The sequence below is a fragment of the Coregonus clupeaformis genome, unplaced genomic scaffold, assembly GCF_020615455.1.
Source record: "Coregonus clupeaformis isolate EN_2021a unplaced genomic scaffold, ASM2061545v1 scaf0724, whole genome shotgun sequence".
Classification (NCBI taxonomy): domain Eukaryota; kingdom Metazoa; phylum Chordata; class Actinopteri; order Salmoniformes; family Salmonidae; genus Coregonus; species Coregonus clupeaformis.
This window is the reverse complement of record NW_025534179.1, coordinates 188,175-209,024: the sequence shown is the minus strand read 5'-3', so window position 1 is coordinate 209,024 and position 20,850 is coordinate 188,175. Positions and strand designations below refer to the sequence as shown.

Below are 20,850 nucleotides of genomic sequence, written 5' to 3'. Positions count from 1 at the left end.
TACAGGAGAAATCAGACGTGAGTTCATTTTAGTATTGATGCTATTTCTTAAGTGTGTTTTTAGGCAGTGTGTGTTTGTGTTGGTAGGCCTATCCATCTGCGATGACCTCCTGATGACCTCCTTCAGATCAAATCACAGAATTAAATAGAACACTATAATGTACAGTATAATGTACAGTACCAGTCAAAAGTTTTAGAACACCTACTCATTCAAGGGCTTTTCTTTATTTTTACTATTTTCTACATTGTAGAATAATAGTGAAGACATCAAAACTATGAAATAACACATATGGAATGTGTTGGGATAAGTATTGATGTTGTAGATGGGTATATGATGTTGTAGGTGGAATCACTCTGCGGTTACCAAATGATTCCATATGTGTTATTTCATAGTTTTGATGTCTTCACTATTATTCTACAATGTAGAAAATAGTAAAAATAAAGAAAAGCCCTTGAATGAGTAGGTGTTCTAAAACTTTTGACTGGTACTGTATGTAATAACACTGTGATACATCGTTATGGATCAAATACATTATTCACAGAAGGATTGTCAATTCCTGTCAGATTAGTGTAAAACCTGCAGCGGTGATATCAGACCTCACTACAGGGTCAGGGTCAAGTTAAATCTGAACCTGGATCAGCCTCTAACATTGACCAGATTTATCCCTGTTAATATAAATAGATTCAGGATGAGAGGGGATAGTCTCCAAATTCTCTATGTTTTTGTAACTGTGACCTTTGACCTGAGTTTTTACTAGTACATACAGTAGAGGTTGATTTTGAATATCTAAACATTCATCACCAATAGTTATTATTAGCACGTTAGTATTGCACCCAGAAAATAAGTTCTCCAAATTTTGTTATTATCTGATGTACAATATTCATCTGCTAAAAACAGAAAAAGGAACAGTCAGCGCTTTGAATCGAGGAGTCAGCAGGAATGTTTTGAAGTAGTTCCCCCATTGCACAACATTTCAGATTGCGCTTTACATTTTTTAGATCTCACTTCGAAGTCAGCAAACAGTTGAATTGCATCCCTCAACTTGACCCCCCTCCATCCTCCCTCCGCTCCTGACCACTCACTTTCCCTTAGCTCTTCATACACACATCTCTGATCAGTGTCCAAGGTAGCTATGGTCAGTGCTGTAGGTTCAGGGACTTGTCACTATTTCTAAAGAAATACACCAAAGTCCCCATCTAATGTCATTCTGCTATTCTGTTGACGTCATCCATTGAAGACTTAAAAGGGTGGATGAGGCCTTGAAGGAGGTATGAGGCTTTGGAGGACGTGTGGGACTGAGTCGATGGGTAGAGCTGGTCTGGACTGAAGTGTGGCCATTCTCCAGTCTCTCTGTCTCTCCACCATCTGTCAGTATGGCTGGTAATGAGAGTTGGGCGACAGACAGACAAGGACCCAGTTTGTCCCCTTGTGTCCTGGGTGTTGGACTGAGTTGACTTAGTCTAACGGAGACTGAAACAGACTTTCTCGGTTTTGCTTTTACCTCTCTCTCTCTCTCTCTCTCACTCTCTCTCCATCTCTAACTCTATCTCTTTCTGTTTATCTTATCTGCCTCATTCGCTCTCTCTCTCTCTCACTCTCTCTTTCTTTCTCTCACTCTCTCTCTCTCTCCATCTCAAACTCTCTCTCTCGTTCTGTTTATCTAATCTATCTGCCTGTGTCAATCTCTCTCTCTCTCTCTCTCTCTCTCTCTCTCTCTCTCTCTCTCTCTCTCTCTCTCTCTCTCTCTCTCTCTCTCTCTCTCAATTTCAATTCAATTTCAATTTAAGGGCTTTATTGGCATGGGAAACGTGTGTTAACATTGCCAAAGCAATGTAGATAGTAAACAAAAGTGAAATAAACAATCAATATTAACAGTAAACATTACACTCAGAAGTTTCAAAAGAATAAAGACATTTCAAATGTCAAATTATGTATATATACAGTGTTGTAACAATGTGCAAATAGTTAAAGAACAAATGGGAAAATAAATAAACATAAATATGGGTTGTATTTACAATGGTGTTTGTTCTTCACTGGTTGCCCTTTTCTTGTGGCAACAGGTCACAAATCTTGCAGCTGTGATGGCACACTGTGGTTTTTCAGTAGATAAGGGAGTTTATCAAAATTGGGTTTGTTTTCGAATTCTTTGTGGATCGCTGTAATCTGAGGGAAATATGTGTCTCTAATATGGTCATACATTTGGCAGGAGGTTAGGAAGTGCAGCTCAGTTTCCACCTCATTTTGTGGGCAGTGTGCACATAGCCTGTCTTCTCTTGAGAGCCAGGTCTGCCTACGGCGGCCTTTCTCAATAGCAAGGCTATGCTCACTGAGTCTGTACATAGTCAAAGCTTTCCTTAAGTTTGCGTCAGTCACAGTGGTCAGGTATTCTGCCACTGTGTACTCTCTGTTTAGGGCCAAATAGCATTCTAGTTTACTCTGTTTTTTTGTTTGTTCTTTCCAATGTGTCAAGTAATTCTCTTTTTGTTTTCTCATGATTTGGTTGGGTCTAATTGTGCTGTTGTAGTTGTTGTTGTCCTGGGGCTGTGTGGGGTCTGTTTGTGTTTGTGAACAGAGCCCCAGGACAAGCTTACTTAGGGGACTCTTCTCCAAGTTCATCTCTCTGTAGGTGATGGCTTTGTAATGGAAGGTTTGGGAATCGCTTCCTTTTAAGTGGTTATAGAATTTAACGGCTTTTTTCTGGATTTTGATAATTAGCGGTTATCGGACTAATTCTGCTCTCTCTCTCTCTCTCCAGGTGATTGGGACTGCCATCCTCTGGATCCTGCTGTGTGGCATGTAAGTTTCAGGAGAAAGTGACAGATTTAGGTTTTGCTTAAGCTGACTCAACTCAGACTCACCCCCCTAGGCACACACACACACACACACACACACACACACACACACACACACACACACACACACACACACACACACACACACACACACACACACACACACACACACACGAACAACACACACACACACACACACACACACACACACACACACACACACACACACACACACACACACACACACACACACACACACATTATGCCCTACTAGGTCCATTTCCCGTAGTGAGTAAGTGTGTAGGCGTACTCTACCCACCATTCATTGCTAAATATAGATTTTTACAACATTATAAACAGTCCAGTCTAGACAGAATTGCTTAGAGTGTAAATTGATATAGTATGTGTTTATTGTGGATGGGCAAGGCTGTCCTAGTTGGCATGGATGGGAAAGTTGTTTTTCTTTCTCTCTCTCACTCGTTTTACCTTTCACACCCTCCATCTCTCCCTCTATGTCTCTACCTATATCCCCTCTCTACCACTCCCCCCTCCATCTCTTCTTCTCTGCCTCTGTCTCTACCTATATCCCCTCTCTACCATTCCCCCCCTCCATCTCTCCCTCTCTGCCTCTGTCTCTACCTATATCCCCTCTCTACCACTCTCCCCTCCATCTCTCCCTCTCTGCCTCTGTCTCTACCTATATCCCCTCTCTACCACTCTCCCCTCCATCTCTCCCTCTCTGTCTCTACCTATATCCCCTCTCTACCACTCTCCCCTCTCCATCTCTCCCTCTCTGCCTCTGTCTCTACCTATATCCCCTCTCTAACACCCCCCCTCCATCTCTCAATCTCTCCCTCTCTGTCTCTGTCTCTACCTATATTCCTTCTCTACCACTCCCCCCCCTCCATCTCTCCCTCTCTGTCTCTACCTATATCCCCTCTCTACCACTCCCCCTCTCCATCTCTCCATTTCTCCCTCTCTGTCTCTACCTATAACCCCTCTCTACCATTCCCCCCCTCCATCTCTCCCTCTCTGCCTCTGTCTCTACCTATATCCCCTCTCTAACACTCCCCCCTCTCCACCTCTCCCTCTCTGTCTCTACCTATATCCCCTCTCTACCACTCCCCCCTCTCCATCTCTCCCTCTCTGTCTATACCTATATCCCCTCTCTACCACTCCCCCCCTCCATCTCTCAATCTCTCCCTCTCTGTCTCTGTCTCTACCCATATTCCTTCTCTACCACTCTCCCCTCCATCTCTCCCTCTCTGTCTCTACCTATATCCCCTCTCTACCACTCCCCCCTCCATCTCTCCATCTCTCCCTCTCTGTCTCTACCTATTTCCCCTCCATCTATCACTTTTTGCCTCTTTCTCTGTCTGATGGGATTAAATCTCCCCCTCTCCTCTACTCCCCCCTACAGCATCCAGTGACATGGCAGCCGTCCAAGGAGGGCGACCACTTAATCGGACGCATCACTCTGAGTAAAAGGTCGGCCATGCCCCGCGAGGCAGGCTCCTTACTAGGGCTAAAGGTAAGAGGGAATCACTAGCGCCATCCCTTTCAATTACTATAGTATTACCACATTAACCGCTTTATATTGTGTACTGAGACCATTGGGTGTATGACCTCTGAACCCCATGCTCAGATTTATGATTGTGTATTGTCAAAGGATGTGTATGATAAAGGAAGTATGGACAAACTACCTCGCTAACCACTGTGTATCCCTGTGTACTGAGCCCACCCGGGTCTCTAACATCTGACCTCCAGATTAGGTAGCCTCGCGGTTAAGTGCGTTGGGCCAGTAACCGAAAGGTTGCTGGTTTGAATCCCCGAGCCAACTAGATGGGCAATAAACCTGTTGATGTGCCCTTGAGTAAGGCACTTTAACTCTAATTGCTCCTGTAAGTTGATCTGGATAAGAGTGTCTGCTAAATGATGTAGGTGATGTACTATCCAAGGAAGTGTATGATGAAGCTAACTATAGGGACATACTTTAGATTTTTACTAGGCTGGGGTATCCAGATTGTCATACCTTCATACTGACCTTGTACCATCCCAGGATATTTGGTAATACTGGCACTGAACACAAGGGGTGGTATTTGAATTACACTTATCTCTATGTACTGAGCGCTTGGTCTTGGGTCTGAATTGCCCTTGTTCTGTTTTCCTTCTAGGTTGTGGGTGGGAAGATGACAGAGACAGGGAGACTTGGGGCCTTCATCACCAAAGTCAAGAAAGGAAGTCTGGCGGACATTGTTGGCCACCTACGAGCTGGTAAGCAACGTAGAAAAAACATTCAGGTTATCTGCTGGAGAAATGTTGCACATCAGTCTGGTAGCTCTGTGAGATTGTCTGTGTGTTATTTTTCAGCTGCGAAAATCTAAGATTTCTACCTGAACACCGTTTGTGTTGTGAACAGAGGTCGTTCAGTAAAGCTCCAGGCTAGCTTGAAAAAATAGAGGTTAAGACAACGTAATAATTCCATGCGCCAGTGTTAGAAAATATTCACATTCATTGGACCAGCGCTGTTGCTGATTCTACAGGATTAGCATTGAAAACGTGACCAGCGGTCGGGGCAACAAGTAATAACGTGGCTGTAGATCATTGGAAAAACATTGAAATGAATAGAATGCTTTGTGTTTGCTTTGTGTTTGCTGAGTACACTACGATTATGTTTATTTTCCACTTTGATGGTGAAGTTTCTGTACCGCTAACATTCACTTCCAGTCATTTTCACTCCGGCGCTGGTCCAATGATTTTGCTTATTTTCTAACACTGGCGCATGGAATTATTACGTTGTCTTAACCTTTGTTATCTTTAACCTAGGCTCCATGCTTACCCATGAATCAGCTGTTTTAATTTCGGCCATCTTGTTTCCTGTTTTCCAGGTGATGAGGTACTGCAGTGGAACGGGAAGTCATTGCCGGGAGCAACCAAGAAGGAAGTGTACAACATCATTCTGGAATCCAAGGCGGAGCCTCAAGTGGAAATAGTCGTCTCAAGGCCTATTGGGTGAGACGGACTTACTGTGTGAAATGCAAAATTCCCATTTCGTGATCGTTGTGTGATACACTGCAACTATTGTGTGTCTGTTTTGCACTGTGTGACCATTTTGGACTATTATTACTATAGTGCGACTGTTGTTTGTCATTTTCTGACTATCTAATTTTGAAGTGAAATGTTCATGGCCATTGTCTTCTTTATCTAAAAGATCTATCCACCGCATCATTTCCAATAACTTCTTGAGAAAGGTGTATAGAGCATATCAGTAAGTACATATGTATTGTAGACATAGTGACCACTATGTCATACAGTAGTCCTTCCCTGAGGCCAAACCCTGAATGAACCCTAACCTCCTAGACCGTAGAGAGACCCTTATAAGACAAGTTCTGTCTCTTCTCTTCACCCATGAATCTCTCTCCTGTGTGGGTATGAACTACCCTTCTCTAACCCAACACCCAGTTTGTAGCAGTGTGTGTACGTGTCTGTGTTTTTCCTTTTTGATACAAACAAACATACAATTGAGGTATTGTATGTGCTGGCACTCTGTCTCAAATGAGGATTGGTGATGACTGTTGGTCAACGGCTATTGCAGTAGTGTGCTCAGACATTTGATGTAATCTTCCTCCCATCTCACAGAGACATACCAAGGATTCCAGAAACATCACATCCTCCTTTAGAATCGAGTAAGTGTCATCAAAGCTTGGCTTTTCCTTGAAGAACAATACGGTATAGTTCATTGGTGTGAAGATACAGTACTGTTTGAGTCTTTTACATCCTGGTTCTTTCGCCTGCCAGCGGGCTCCAGTTCCTTTGAGTCTCAGAAGATGGAGCGTCCCTCCATATCGGTCATGTCCCCCACCAGCCCTGCTACCCTCAGAGCCCTCCCCATCATCCTGCCTGGACAGCTGTATGTGAGTACTGGATATATACTGGATCTACACTGGACTATACTGGATCTACACTGGACTTGACTGCTCTATACAGGATCTACACTGGACTTGACTGCTCTATACAGGATCTACACTGGACTTGACTGCTCTATACTGGATCTACACTGGACTTGACTGGACTATACTGGACTTGACTGGACTATACTAGACCATTTTGGATCATGCGGATGGATGGATGAATGGGTGGGTGGTGGGGGGTGATGCATGGACGGATTTACAGACAAACAGCCATCCAGATTTCCTAGATGGCCTATATTGCACTTTTCACAATGTCCTATATGACTTTATAATCCACAACCAATGGGCTACTCTAACTGGATTCATTCAGTCACATTCATCTAATCCGATGATGTTGTTGCTAGGTGAAGCTGTGGTATGACAAAGTGGGCCATCAACTGATCGTCAACGTCCTTCAAGCCATAGACCTGCCCCCCCGACTGGACGGGCGACCAAGGAACCCTTACGTCAAGATGTACTTCCTCCCTGATCGAAGGTAAACCGTTCTCATATTACTAGGGTTAACATTAATCTGCTCTTATACCTGTGTAAACACACAGTAATTACTGAAGTATATTACCAGGATAGTAGTTCAACATTGTACATAAACTGATCGTTTTTTAATGTAACAGTAACCAATATACCTTAAACACACTGTCAAAACGTTCTCTTCCGATATGCTTCCTGACTATGTAGTTTTCTGTTATATTTCACCATCCTTGTAGTGAGTCACAGACCCTTATATGGGTACAGTATGTGAGAGATACATACATGACTCGCTGACTTTCTTTGACTCTCCTTCTAAGGTTTGTCTTCTTACTCCTAACATTCCTCTGTCTTCTCCCCTGTCATGTTCCCAGTGATAAGAGCAAGCGCAGGACCAAGACAGTAAAGAAGAGCGCTGAGCCCAAGTGGAACCAGACGTTCCTGTACTCCCACGTCCACCGCAGGGACTTCAGAGAACGCATGCTGGAGATCACTGTCTGGGACCAACCTAGAATACAGGAGGAGGAGAGTGACTTCCTGGGAGAGGTAAGATACCCACACACACACACACACGCATGCACGCACGCATGCACACACACACACACACACATACATACATACATACATACACACACACACACATACATACTGTTTATAGTACATGTGAAGAGTTTATTTCCAAAACGCTATATCCACCAATTTTTCCAATGTTTTTTAATCAGAAATGATTGTGTGCGTGTGCGTGTGCATGTTGAATTAACAATGACATCGGCAGAAATTATACCTTCATTTGTGTGTAAATTATTACTGTTCTCAGATTTCTAATTAATAGATTTTAGATGTGTATGAATTTTTTGCTGTTTCGCAAAATGCTATATACCCATTGTTTAGCTGGAATGGAATGTTCGTATCCTGTATATTTTACTGTGATATGTGGTTGTCTTACCTAGCAATCTTAAGATAAATGCACTTACTGTAAGTCATTCTGGATAAGATCTCTTTCATAATTTCTTTAAACAATAAAAGCAAATTGACCAAATTTTTTAAAATGGATATATTGCATTTTGGAAGGAAACTCTTCATATACATACAGTATACACAGAAAAACAAAACACACACACATTCATTTACATGTATCCACACACGCTTGCAAACTCAAACATGCACAGACAACCACAGATCTATCACGCTATCATGTCCTCTTTTTCTCATCCTCTTATTTTATCTTTCTTTCTCTCCTCCTTCTTCCCTCCTTTCCCTCCCTCTCTCTCTCTCTCTCTCTCTCTCTCTCTCTCTCTCTCTCTCTCTCTCTCTCTCTCTCTCTCTCTCTCTCTCTCTCTCTCTCTCTCTCTCTCTCTCTCTCTCTCTCTCTCTCTCTCTCTCTCTCTCTCTCTCTCTCTCTCTCTCTCTCTCTCTCTCTCTCTCTCTCTCTCTCTCTCTCTCTCTCTCTCTCTCTCTCTCTCTCTCTCTCTCTCTCTCTCTCTCTCTCTCCTTCTCCTAGATCCTGATAGAGCTGGAGACTGCCCTGCTGGATGACGTTCCTCACTGGTATAAACTCCAGACCCACGACGTGTCTTCTCTACCTCTGCCCCAGCCATCTCCTTATCTCCCACGCAGACACGCCTCTCACGACAGCCCCAGCAAGAAACTACAGAGTATGTCTCGTTGTGTGTGTGTGTGTGAGAGACAGAGAGCGAGAGTGTGTGTGCTTGCATGCATGCGTGCGTTTGTGTGTGTGTATGTTTGTGTGTATATACATTATGTGTGTGTGTGTGTGTGTGTGGGTTGTATTGACACTGACCTTGGTATATAGATTTTCCCTGCTCCAGTGTGCCTTGATGAACTTCCTATGAACTTGTCTCCTGTGTGTGCGAGATCGATCGCAACTGCCATGGAAACTGTGTGTAAACTCTCTACCCTAGTGTGTGTAACCCTACTGTGTGTGTGTGTGTGTGTGTGTGTGTGTGTGTGTGTGCGTGTCTATCCACCGTTGTGCAGGGTCCCATCGCATCATTGATACAGAGTTTGATGATACAGGTATAACGGTAGTGTCTGAAGGTGGGTGGGGGGCATGGGTACTGTTACTGAGCTTCAAGTAGTGAGAGTCCAGTACTGGAGGAGAGAGGTGCGACCCCCTTTATATCTCCCTTCATACCCCAGCCTATCTGGCCTCTCTAACCATAGACTACTTCAGCTGATCCCAACTGACAACTACAGAGATGTTTACAGCGGGAAAAACGTCATTGGTTCCCAATTTTACCCCACACTTTGGATCGAACTTGGATTTAAAACAGACAGGGGTACTTCTACCAGCCCTTTGTAATACCAACGTACACAACAACGATACTATGGTATTACTACAATTCTATTCTAGTATGTGTTCTGCCATAATACAGTACACAGCCTTTCTCCTCCTCTGCTGGACCGTAGTAATACAGCTTGTAGAGAAGATCCACTGGGAGCACTGAGTGCATGGAGCTATGGAGCCATGTCCATTCCACTGATGCTGTCCCCTGCATGTCTAGTAATAGAGCCTGAAGTAGTAGAAACTCCATACAATACAAGGATACGGTGCATAAACTAGTGCCTGATTCACACCATAGGGCCAATATGAACTGTGCTGTTCTGGCTATTTAAAAGGGTACAAGGTTACCTAGCCTGGGTGCCAGACGGTTTCTGCCTCAGCCAAGTTGCCATTGCAAGCTGGCAATGGGGTAGCTTTGTGGAATGCAGAACCAGTCCGGTACACAAGTTGACTCAATACCTAGTGTAACTATCCAATTAAACTCATCAAATGCAACCAAAAAACCTCTAGGAACTTCGACTGTAAAATGTCACGCTCTGATGTACTACAGTTTGCAGTCGGTATCATTTGTCCTCTTAGCTCCCTCACGTGGCATGGGTTTGATTAGACTAGAGCTGCTATGGGCTACTGTATTAGCAGCTGAGCACCAGCATGATCTCTGTAGTGTTGGGAAAACTAAGCATTCACCTGAAGGGCGTAGTGAATGTTGAGTGGCGGCACTCAACACTGACACGTTTTGTCATCAGGTAACATGCTACGACTGCTGATTCCTCCTCTGTATGTGTGTAGGTGCAGAGCGTAACTCAAGGGAGAGGGAGAGGAACAGCACCCTGACTGTCCCAGAGCAGCAGAGACTGGCCCAGCACCGCTCCAGATCTGTGTCCCCTCACCGCGAGGACATAACGAGGGCCCGCTCCCGCCCCGCACACGTCCCCATGCAGAGGTAGCTGCAGTTTCTGTATCACACAGTTATACCTAAACTAGTCTCGCGTAGCCATACATCGGAACCCTCTCTCTCTCTCTCTCTCTCTCTCTCTCTCTCTCTCTCTCTGTCTCTCTCGCTCTCTCGCTCTATATATACAGTGAGGGAAAAAAGTATTTGATCCCCTGCTGATTTTGTACGTTTGCCCACTGACAAAGAAATGATCAGTCTATTATTTTAATGGTAGGTTTATTTGAACAGTGAGAGACAGAATAACAACAAAAAAATCCAGAAAAACGCATGTCAAAAATGTTATAAGTTGATTTGCATTTTAATGAGGGAAATAAGTATTTGACCCCTCTCAATCAGAAAGATTTCTGGCTCCCAGGTGTCTTTTATACAGGTAACGAGCTGAGATTAGGAGTACACTCTTAAAGGGAGTGCTCCTAATCTCAGTTTGTTACCTGTATAAAAGACACCTGTCCACAGAAGCAATCAATCAATCAGATTCCAAACTCTCCACCATGGCTAAGACCAAAGAGCTCTCCAAGGATGTCAGGGACAAGATTGTAGACCTACACAAGGTTGGAATGGGCTACAAGACCATCGCCAAGCAGCTTGGTGAGAAGGTGACAACAGTTGGTGCGATTATTCATAAATGGAAGAAACACAAAATAACTGTCAATCTCCCTCGGCCTGGTGCTCCATGCAAGATCTCACCTCGTGGAGTTGCAATGATCATGAGAACGGTGAGGAATCAGCCCAGAACTACACGGGAGGATCTTGTCAATGATCTCAAGGTAGCTGGGACCATAGTCACCAAGAAAGCAATTGGTAACACACTACGCCGTGAAGGACTGAAATCCTGCAGCGCCTGCAATGTCCCCCTGCTCAAGAAAGCACATATACAGGCCCGTCTGAAGTTTGCCAATGAACATCTGAATGATTCAGAGGAGAACTGGGTGAAAGTGTTGTGGTCAGATGAGACCAAAATGGAGCTCTTTGGCATCAACTCAACTTGCCGTGTTTGGAGGAGGAGGAACCCAGCAGAATGAAATCACATTCGCCTTTTAATGTAGGGGAAAAGGACAATCCTCGAGTGTATCTGACAAGGGCAAAGGACATGTTCCCGACGCGACAGCACCTCCCCCGGCCATTCTGAGGGGAAGCTGCTCGGCCACGACCATGAAAATGGCCCAGACACGGGTAACCACAACGACGGGGACCAAAACACGGGCCCATTAAAGTCCTGGAGTGGCCTAGCCAGTCTCCAGACCTTAATCCCATAGAGAATCTGTGGAGGGAGCTGAAGGTTTGAGTTGCCAAACGTCAGCCTCGAAACCTTTATGACTTGGAGAAGATCTGCAAAGAGGAGTGGGACAAAATCCCTCCTGAGATGTGTGCAAACCTGGTGTCCAACTACAAGAAACGTCTGACCTCTGTGATTGCCAACAAGGGTTTTGCCACCAAGTACTAAGTCATGTTTTGCAGAGGGGTCAAATACTTAATTCTCTCATTAAAATGCAAATCAATTTATAACATTTCTGACATTAGTTTTTCTGGATTTTGTTGTTGTTATTCTGTCTCTCACTGTTCAAATAAACCTACCATAAAAATTATAGACTGATCATTTCTTTGTCAGTGGGCAAACATACAAAATCAGCAGGGGATCAAATACTTTTTTCCCTCACAAACACACACACATACCCCAGGGATGACTCTTCAGCACACTCTTATGGCTCAAATCAATTACCTGTTATGTCCACACTATGACAAAACCAGTAACACTACTCTCAATGTCCTCCCCCATCAGGAGTCTGGATGAGATCCACCAGAACCGCCACCACTCCTGCTCCCCCTCCCGTTACCATGACTCCCACGGGGAGCACCGCTCTGGGGACTCGGACTACGAGTACTCCGAGGACAGGTAACGTCACCCAGACATTGGCGGATGGTGGCCTTTGTTTATTAGGGAGGAGGTTAGACATTAGATGCTGTAGGTACTGTATCAGGGAGTTTATGGTTACTGCCAGTCTGAGAATAGTTTGGTGACTTATGACAGGGAGAGAGTGTGAGCAGGTTATGTAGTGAGGTTCCAGTGTTTTGTGTTCAAAATGGATATACTTTTGAATATCTTATTTGAGTAGAGCTTTGAGTTCAATATAGGAGTAGATGCTGACATGGTTTCCTTCTTATTTTGTTCATTTTCAATGAAATACCTGCAGAAACAGTATTCCTTTATGCCCAATTATTTCAAAGAGGTTGACCACTAGCTTTTAATTTTTGAGGTTGAAAGTGTTGGATACTCCAAGGACAAGTGGAATAGCAGGCTACATTAGTACTGTTCTATACTAATAATTACTAATACGACTAACAGTCTAATGCAAAAGTCTCTTACTAAAAGTTTAATATCATATTTATTATTATTGATGCTGAATCAAAATTATGATTTCATGATTTCTTCTCATTCATTTCTCATGAGCGGGCTTGTCTGATTTGACCATCCTCTTACGTTGTTGTTTTTGATTGGTTGTTCGGTTCACCCATCGCCATGGCAATCACAGTGAGGTCCTCGAGATGCACAGGTCTATCCGAGGCGGGAGTGCCGAGTGCCTGCACACAAACAGGTAAACAAAAACAACAACAACCAAAAGCCAGAGACGTGATTGTTATCGAAGCTACCCACCATCTTTCTTCTATTATATTACCCATCATTCTTTGCATTGTCATTCAATGTTAACAACTCCATTTTAACTTGGTCAGTGATACTACAGTCTATGGTTGTGACAAATAAAGTGTATTTTATGTATCATGTGGCAATATTTTTGTTTAATGTGATGTGTTCCTATTCAATGTACTGCATCAATGTTTGCTTTTGTCTATCTGCATAGAAAGTGGAAAATGTGAAAGTCATATTTGTCATGTATTCAGCTTTATATAGTTTTAGAATGTCGATGAATTCGTTCCAGACACAAAGGGACTTCTTTTTTCACCTGATAGGCCCAAAATATTACCACACTCTCCATGACATCATAAAAACGTAGAGTTTATATTGGTTTTAAACAGATTATAATAGATTACAGAATAGCTCTATCGTTTACCTCAGAATAGTATGAAAATCTCTCTTGGTGAATTACATTTTTGTCTGAACATTTTATCTCTAGCAGATTCATGTTATTCTCGCCTGAACATTTTATTTATAGAATTGTATTGTATTGTTTTTCCCCTCTTCTGTTTTTTCCCTCTCAATCAATGCACGGTCTACTCTCAAATAACTACACAGGGGTGTAGCTAGGTCCAGCAATACACTACCACCCAAAATGCCCCTATTAGTCAATGGTATACACAAGGACATATACAGGTAAGAGAGTAGAATAAGAAAACCCTTCTCTCTTTCCCAAAAACCTGAACTCAACTCATCATTGGCATTTTATGTGGCTTATTATGTTGTATCAACGTTCTCGCAACGTAATTGATGCCCCACACCCACTCCTAACAGAGCTTTACTTGTGCTTGATATGGTATTCTGTGTCAATTGTTTGGTAATGCTTTGGCAAACCAACAACCGCCATACCATTTTCTCTCTTATGGCCCCTTCCTTCAACCTGCTTCTTCAGTTTTGATACTATAGCATCATAGCTGCACCGCAACACATTAGAACATGCTAATATGTTAGCATAGCATAATAGCTGCACCATAACACATTAGAACATGCTAATATGTTAGCATAGCATAATAGCTGCACCATAACACATTAGAACATGCTAATATTTTAGCAGCATTGCTACACCACAACACATTAGAACATGCTAATATATTAGCATTATTTTCCATTTCCAGAGACACATTAAAAAGCTTTTTGAAATGATCGCTAAACCAGCAACCAGATTCCAGACAGATTTGATGTGGTATCACAGAGTTGGGATGTGAAAAAAACACATCCAATTCACACATGCGTATAATACACACGTGTACATGTGAAATAGGACAAATATAAGCATCCACCTAATTATTATCTATTATAATATGATGACCCTGGACCAGATCTGTGTGCAACTGCTATGTTACAGTAATACTATAGTAGTACTTCACTGTATATTTTAGTACTATAATCCTATATACTATCCTATGTACAGTAAATCTATTATATACTTTATTTCCCCATGCTATAATGCTTTCCCACGTGCAACTTAAAATCTGTTTAGATGGACTTATATAATCAGTATTACATTTAATCTCCAGTCATCTAATGGGCGGCAGCTAGCCTAGCGGTTAGAGCTTTGTGCCAGTAACCGAAAGGTTGCTGATTCTAATACCTGAGCCGACAAGGTAAATAATCTGCCGATGTGCCCTTGAGCAAGGCACTTAACCCTAATTTGCTCCAGGGGTGCTGTACTACTATGGCTGACCCTGTAAAACAACACATTTCACTGCACCTATCCGGTGTATGTGACAACAAAAGCTAGAGACAAAAGGGTCACTTTTCTTCGCGTTATAACATAATTGATTTCACCTTCGCAGGCGACTTGGTGATGTTACAGTTTAGAATAGACATGCTGTTGACAAGTAAAAAACACATTATAACTGTACACCCAAGTAAAGGGTTACTGTGTTTTTATTGGGGTCATCGCTGACACCGATAACGGTCATTTACTTTATTTGATAGGTATCGTTACATTTCTGAGGTGTACACGGTGCAGTCCTGCCAATATGCATATCTTTTTACTTTCATTGTGTTCTCTGTTGTCGTCTATGTCTTGGGCTTCCATCAGACAACCCCCCATCACTACAAAGTAGTTGGGAGAGGATGTACTGAGAATGGGGATTATAAAGGAGTACATTTGATATTTTGATGTCAAATCTGGATATTCCCTCCTCCATGTCTCCAAGTTCTAGAGATGTCCATAGGACATTTTTATTGCTTTGCTGTTTTTATATGGTTTGTTTGTTTACCTCAATGCCATTGTTGGGTTTTTCTTGCATGTCATTTTACTCAGAGTCTGTTTTTCTCTGTTTATTCCTTACATGTCTTCATCATTGTTCATTGGTCTCTCATTCTTTTGCATGCATGTCAAATCTATGTTTTCTTTCCTTTCTTGCATGCATCTATACATTCTACCACGGATTCACACGCGTGTAGCAACACCCTCCCTGCATGCCTAAAAGAGCAAGCCCCCGGGGGCATCAGGGAGGGGCGGTCCCGCCTCCCGTAGCGTGCTCACACACCGTGTGCTCAGGTTCACTGATGAGGTCACCAGTTAGGTAAGAAACCCATAACTGTGAACAGACGCCCTCCCCGCCCCTTTGCACCCCATCCCTTCATCCTCTGCCCTCCCACCCCCAATGGAAACCCCTTCTCTTTCGTACTTCACCTCTCCACCCCAACCCCACGGATGACCCTCTCCAAGCCCCCAAAAGGCCTTTGCACTCCACCGTCCATCCCTTTGTGAGTGATCGAATGCTGATCCTTAACCCAAACTTGTGTAAGACCACAGGACACGCAACAGAGTTGACTGTATTAAACAATAAACAACTAAGTCCTTATTGGCGCACTGCAAACCATAGCATACATTGGGGCTCTGTGTCATATGAGGCATGTGATGCAGTTGGACACAGCCTGTATTCCAGTGTTGTGTTGACATCCATGGCCCCAACAAAGACCATGACAAATGTTAAGACCCTCGACATTAGTAGGCTCCCTGCCAGAGAGAAGGGAGAGAGAAAGAGACAGTGTGTGTGTGTGTGTGCGTGCGTGCGTGCGTGCGTGTGTGTGTGTGATAGAGAGAATACTTGTGCTGTAGTATGTCTGCTCACGCAAAGTTCACCCAGTCCACCCTCCTCATCCACCAAGAGCAAGTTCCCATGGCAACGCTCCAACCTTCACATCAAGTGGACCGACTGTACAGTATGGCCGCAAAGGGCCTCTATTGTAATGAATGGAGGTTTACAAGCCCCCTTGAACTCTGTTCTGTATCTAATGTTCGTTCCTTCTTTTCTTTCTGTGTCTCGTTCCCCCTCCCACCTCTATTTGCAATTCCTTCCTTCTGTCTTGGACTCTCTGTTTCCCTCCATTCTCTCTCTTTCTTTGTTTTTTTCTCTCTCTACCATTCCTTCTCTCTGTTTTGCCCTCTTCCTTTCACTCTGTCCCCTCTCTTCCGCTTTTCCCTTCCTTCTCTCTCTCCCTCCGTGGTACTGTAGTGATCTGCAGCCCAGTCTGGACCGGGTGAGGAGTGCCAGCACCACCTGCCTCAGACCTGACACCAACTTCCCCTCTCCTGATAGAGACAGGTACACACACACCAACTTCCCCTCTACTGATAGAGACAGGTACACATACACCTACTTCCCCTCTCCTGATAGAGACAGGTACACACACACCAACTTCCCCTCTCCTGATAGAGACAGGTACACACACACCAACTTCCCCTCTCCTGATAGAGACAGGAACACACACACCAACTTCCTCTCTCCTGATAGAGACAGGTACACACACACCAACTTCCTCTCTCCTGATAGAGACAGGTACACACACACCAACTTCCTCTCTCCCAATAGAGACAGGTACACACACACCTACTTCCTCTCTCCCGATAGAGACAGGTACACACACACCTACTTCCTCTCTCCCGATAGAGACAGGTACACACACACCTACTTCCACTTTCCTGATAGAGACAGGTACACACACACCAACTTCCTCTCTCCCCCAATAGAGACAGGTACACACACACCTACTTCCTCTCTCCCGATAGAGACAGGTACACACACACCTACTTCCTCTCTCCCGATAGAGACAGGTACACACACACCTACTTCCACTTTCCTGATAGAGACAGGTACACACACACCAACTTCCTCTCTCCCAATAGAGACAGGTACACACACACCTACTTCCTCTCTCCCGATAGAGACAGGTACACACACACCTACTTACTCTCTCCCGATAGAGACAGGTACACACACACCAACTTCCACTCTCCTGATAGAGACAGGTACACACACACCAACTTCCTCTCTACTGATAGAGACAGGTACACACACCAACTTCCTCTCTACTGATAGAGACAGGTACACACACACCAACTTCCTCTTTCCTGATAGAGACAGGTACACACACACCAACTCCTCTCTCCTGATAGAGACAGGCCACACCAACTTCCTCTCCCCGATAGAGACAGGTGCACACACACCTACTTCCTCTCTCCCTATAGAGACAGGTACACACACACCTACTTCCTCTCTCCCGATAGAGACAGGTACACACACACCTACTTACTCTCTCCCGATAGAGACAGGTACACACACACCTACTTCCACTCTCCTGATAGAGACAGGTACACACAAACCAACTTCCTCTCTACTGATAGAGACATATACACACACACCTACTTCCCCTCTCCTGATAGAGACAGGTACACACACACCTACGTCCACTCTCCTGATGGAGTCAGGTACACACACACCAACTTCCTCTCTACTGATAGAGACAGCTACACACACACCAACTTCCTCTCTACTGATAGAGACAGGTACACACACACACCAACTTCCCCTCTCCTGATAGAGACAGGTACACACACACCAACTTCCTCTCTACTGATAGAGACAGGTACACACACACCAACTTCCTCTCTACTGATAGAGACAGGTACACACACACCAACTTCCTCTCTCCTGATAGAGACAGGTACACACACACCAACTTCCCCTCTCCTGATAGAGACAGATACACACACACCAACTGCCTCTCTCCCGATAGAGACAGGTGCACACACACCTACTTCCTCTCTCCCGATAGAGACAGGTACACACACACCTACTTACTCTCTCCCGATAGAGACAGGTACACACACACCTACTTCCACTCTCCTGATAGAGACAGGTACACACAAACAAACTTCCTCTCTCCTGATAGAGACAGGTACACACACACCTACTTCCCCTCTCCTGATAGAGACAGGTACACACACACCTACGTCCACTCTCCTGATAGAGACAGGTACACACACACCAACTTCCTCTCTACTGATAGAGACAGGTACACACACACCAACTTCCCCTCTCCTGATAGAGACAGGTACACACACACCAACTTCCTCTCTACTGATAGAGACAGGTACACACACACCAACTTCCTCTCTCCTGATAGAGACAGGTACACACACACCAACTTCTTCTCTACTGATAGAGACAGGTACACACACACCAACTTCCTCTCCTGATAGAGACAGGTACACACACACCAACTTCCTCTCCTGATAGAGACAGGTACACACACACCTACTTCCCCTCTCCTGATAGAGACAGGTACACACACACCAACTTCTCCTCCTGATAGAGACAGGTACACACACACCAACTTCCTCTCTCCTGATAGAGACAGGTACACACACACCAACTTCCTCTCTCCTGATAGAGACAGGTACACACACACCAACTTCCTCTCTACTGATAGAGACAGGTACACACACCAACTTCCTCTCTCCTGATAGAGACAGGTACACACACACCAACATCCACTCTCTTCTATAAGAGCTAACCTGCTGCACCTCCTTTTCTAGGTTTACAATGTTTCCTTAGTAGTTGAACATTTCTTTATTCTCTCAAATAATGTAAAAAACGATCATTTGATTGTTCTATTCTCCCAGAGTATACCCATACTTTGAATCAACAAAGATTCAACATCTCTTCACCCATTCTTGTCATGCATGTTATCTATCAATTAGGTTGCTATTCATCATAATATGTCATTTTGTTCACCACTAGCTCCTCAGTGTATATTGAGAGGTGCTGAGCAACACAGTGACTACACAATAACAGTTCTTTCACATTGACCTGCAAAATAATTCACACCTACTGTCACTGAGTGTTTTGGCTAGCAGAGGCATTCTAGTTGCCAGGGAAGCCAAATGCTTTTAGCTTGTTCTAAACTAACATGAACCCACCCCTCCCTCCACTCACTGTGTCCCTCCCCCTGTTTCCCCACCTGGGGGATGCCACACCCCACCACACCTCCAGATGCTCCAACTCTCTGCCCCGCAGACAGCCCACAAGCCCCAGGATTTTAGTAGAGCAGGCCTCCCCAGAGGAAGAAAGGTACTGGGTACCGACCTAGCTCTACCCTTACCTCCCAGGACCCAAGCTGCAGTCCTGCTACTGTACTTGCTTAGCACTGCGTGGCTACTATAGTTTTCCTCTAACCTTGTGCTAGCCCTGGCCCAAACCTAACCCTGCACTTTGTAGCTTTCCTAGATGTTCTAGATTAGAGTGTAAACTGGTGGGTTGTTGTAACGCTGTAGTTACTGCTTCTCTTGCTGCTTCACCTTACTGACCTGCTTCCTGACTTCTGCTTCAGCTAACTGACCTGCTTCCTCTGCTACACATCTGACTTCCACTTGCTCTGTTGTCATGGTGCTTTGATGTTTCTTTTCGAAACAATTAGTAGCAAGCAATGTAGTAGTGCAATATAGTAGTCAACATTTTTGCATCTTCATTTTATTTTAACAAAATCATTTCAGCCAAAGCATCTCTTTTTATTTAAAATAAAACGCCAGCTTACCATGCATTCAAGATTTGTTTTTAGTTTTGTTTCTCCATTGGGTTACCCATCCTCCATTTTGTCTTCTTCTCATGTCCTCCACGTCACAGGCAGTCAGGGAGCCTGGGCAGGCCTAACAGTCAGAGAGGTAACAGCAAGAAAGGCCTGGAGGCTGACAGGTAAGGGCATTCTTTCATTCATTCTACCCATCCCTCCCATACACCCCCATTCATCCTCTCCTCTATCTGGATGGAGATAGTCCCTCTTCAAATCGAGAATGTGTTGATGTCTGATGTCAATCTGAATTGTAACAAATTGTGACTTTGTTGTGTATGCAATTTAGCAGCACAGCAAAACCTTTTCTAAATGAGCGTTGTTCAGATGGTGTGGTACTATCAGCATGGTACTATCAGTAGGACCCGTAGCCCTGTGTTGTCTTGAATGGTTATGTCCTTCATTTATTGTGTTCTGATTCATTGTTCGCCATAAGGTCCTTCTTTTCTGTTTGATATGATTTACATTCTTTACCATTTATATCATTTAGCTTTCTTTCGTTTGTGTTTTCTTTCCTTTCCACGTGGCCTGTTGATGCCAGTCGTATCCAGCCCACCTCTATACTGAGGGGCAGTAGGGGGAGAGGGGGGCCGCTGCGCCCCTTTAACCAGACACCCCTGGGGGGATCTGCCCCTAACTCACCACGACAGGACAGGTGCATGCTGGTGCCCAAAAATATACCCCCTTAGCACCCTCTTGTTGAACCCCTTTGCCCCGCTTGGACCTCTGTCCCCCCCTATACCCACTGTCCTGCTGCTCCTATTGGTTGTGGGATGAGTAAACCAATCCCATTGGTTCCCTCT

At 44.3% G+C, this 20,850-nt stretch overlaps 1 protein-coding gene across 1 annotated transcript in view; it reads left to right on the top strand.

The window, feature by feature from the left end:
• The window catches only part of LOC121533097 (regulating synaptic membrane exocytosis protein 1-like), a 78,026-nt gene that overhangs the window by 44,919 nt on the left and 12,257 nt on the right, over positions 1 to 20,850 (top strand). Inside the window, 18 exon segments of the mRNA XM_045216495.1 lie at positions 2,756 to 2,796; positions 4,213 to 4,323; positions 4,967 to 5,066; positions 5,681 to 5,804; positions 6,004 to 6,060; positions 6,432 to 6,478; positions 6,591 to 6,706; positions 7,108 to 7,238; positions 7,603 to 7,774; positions 8,730 to 8,883; positions 9,227 to 9,286; positions 10,323 to 10,476; positions 12,269 to 12,382; positions 13,020 to 13,082; positions 16,654 to 16,743; positions 19,474 to 19,551; positions 20,104 to 20,172; positions 20,589 to 20,702. Coding sequence (XP_045072430.1) covers positions 2,756 to 2,796; positions 4,213 to 4,323; positions 4,967 to 5,066; positions 5,681 to 5,804; positions 6,004 to 6,060; positions 6,432 to 6,478; positions 6,591 to 6,706; positions 7,108 to 7,238; positions 7,603 to 7,774; positions 8,730 to 8,883; positions 9,227 to 9,286; positions 10,323 to 10,476; positions 12,269 to 12,382; positions 13,020 to 13,082; positions 16,654 to 16,743; positions 19,474 to 19,551; positions 20,104 to 20,172; positions 20,589 to 20,702 — 1,795 coding nt within the window.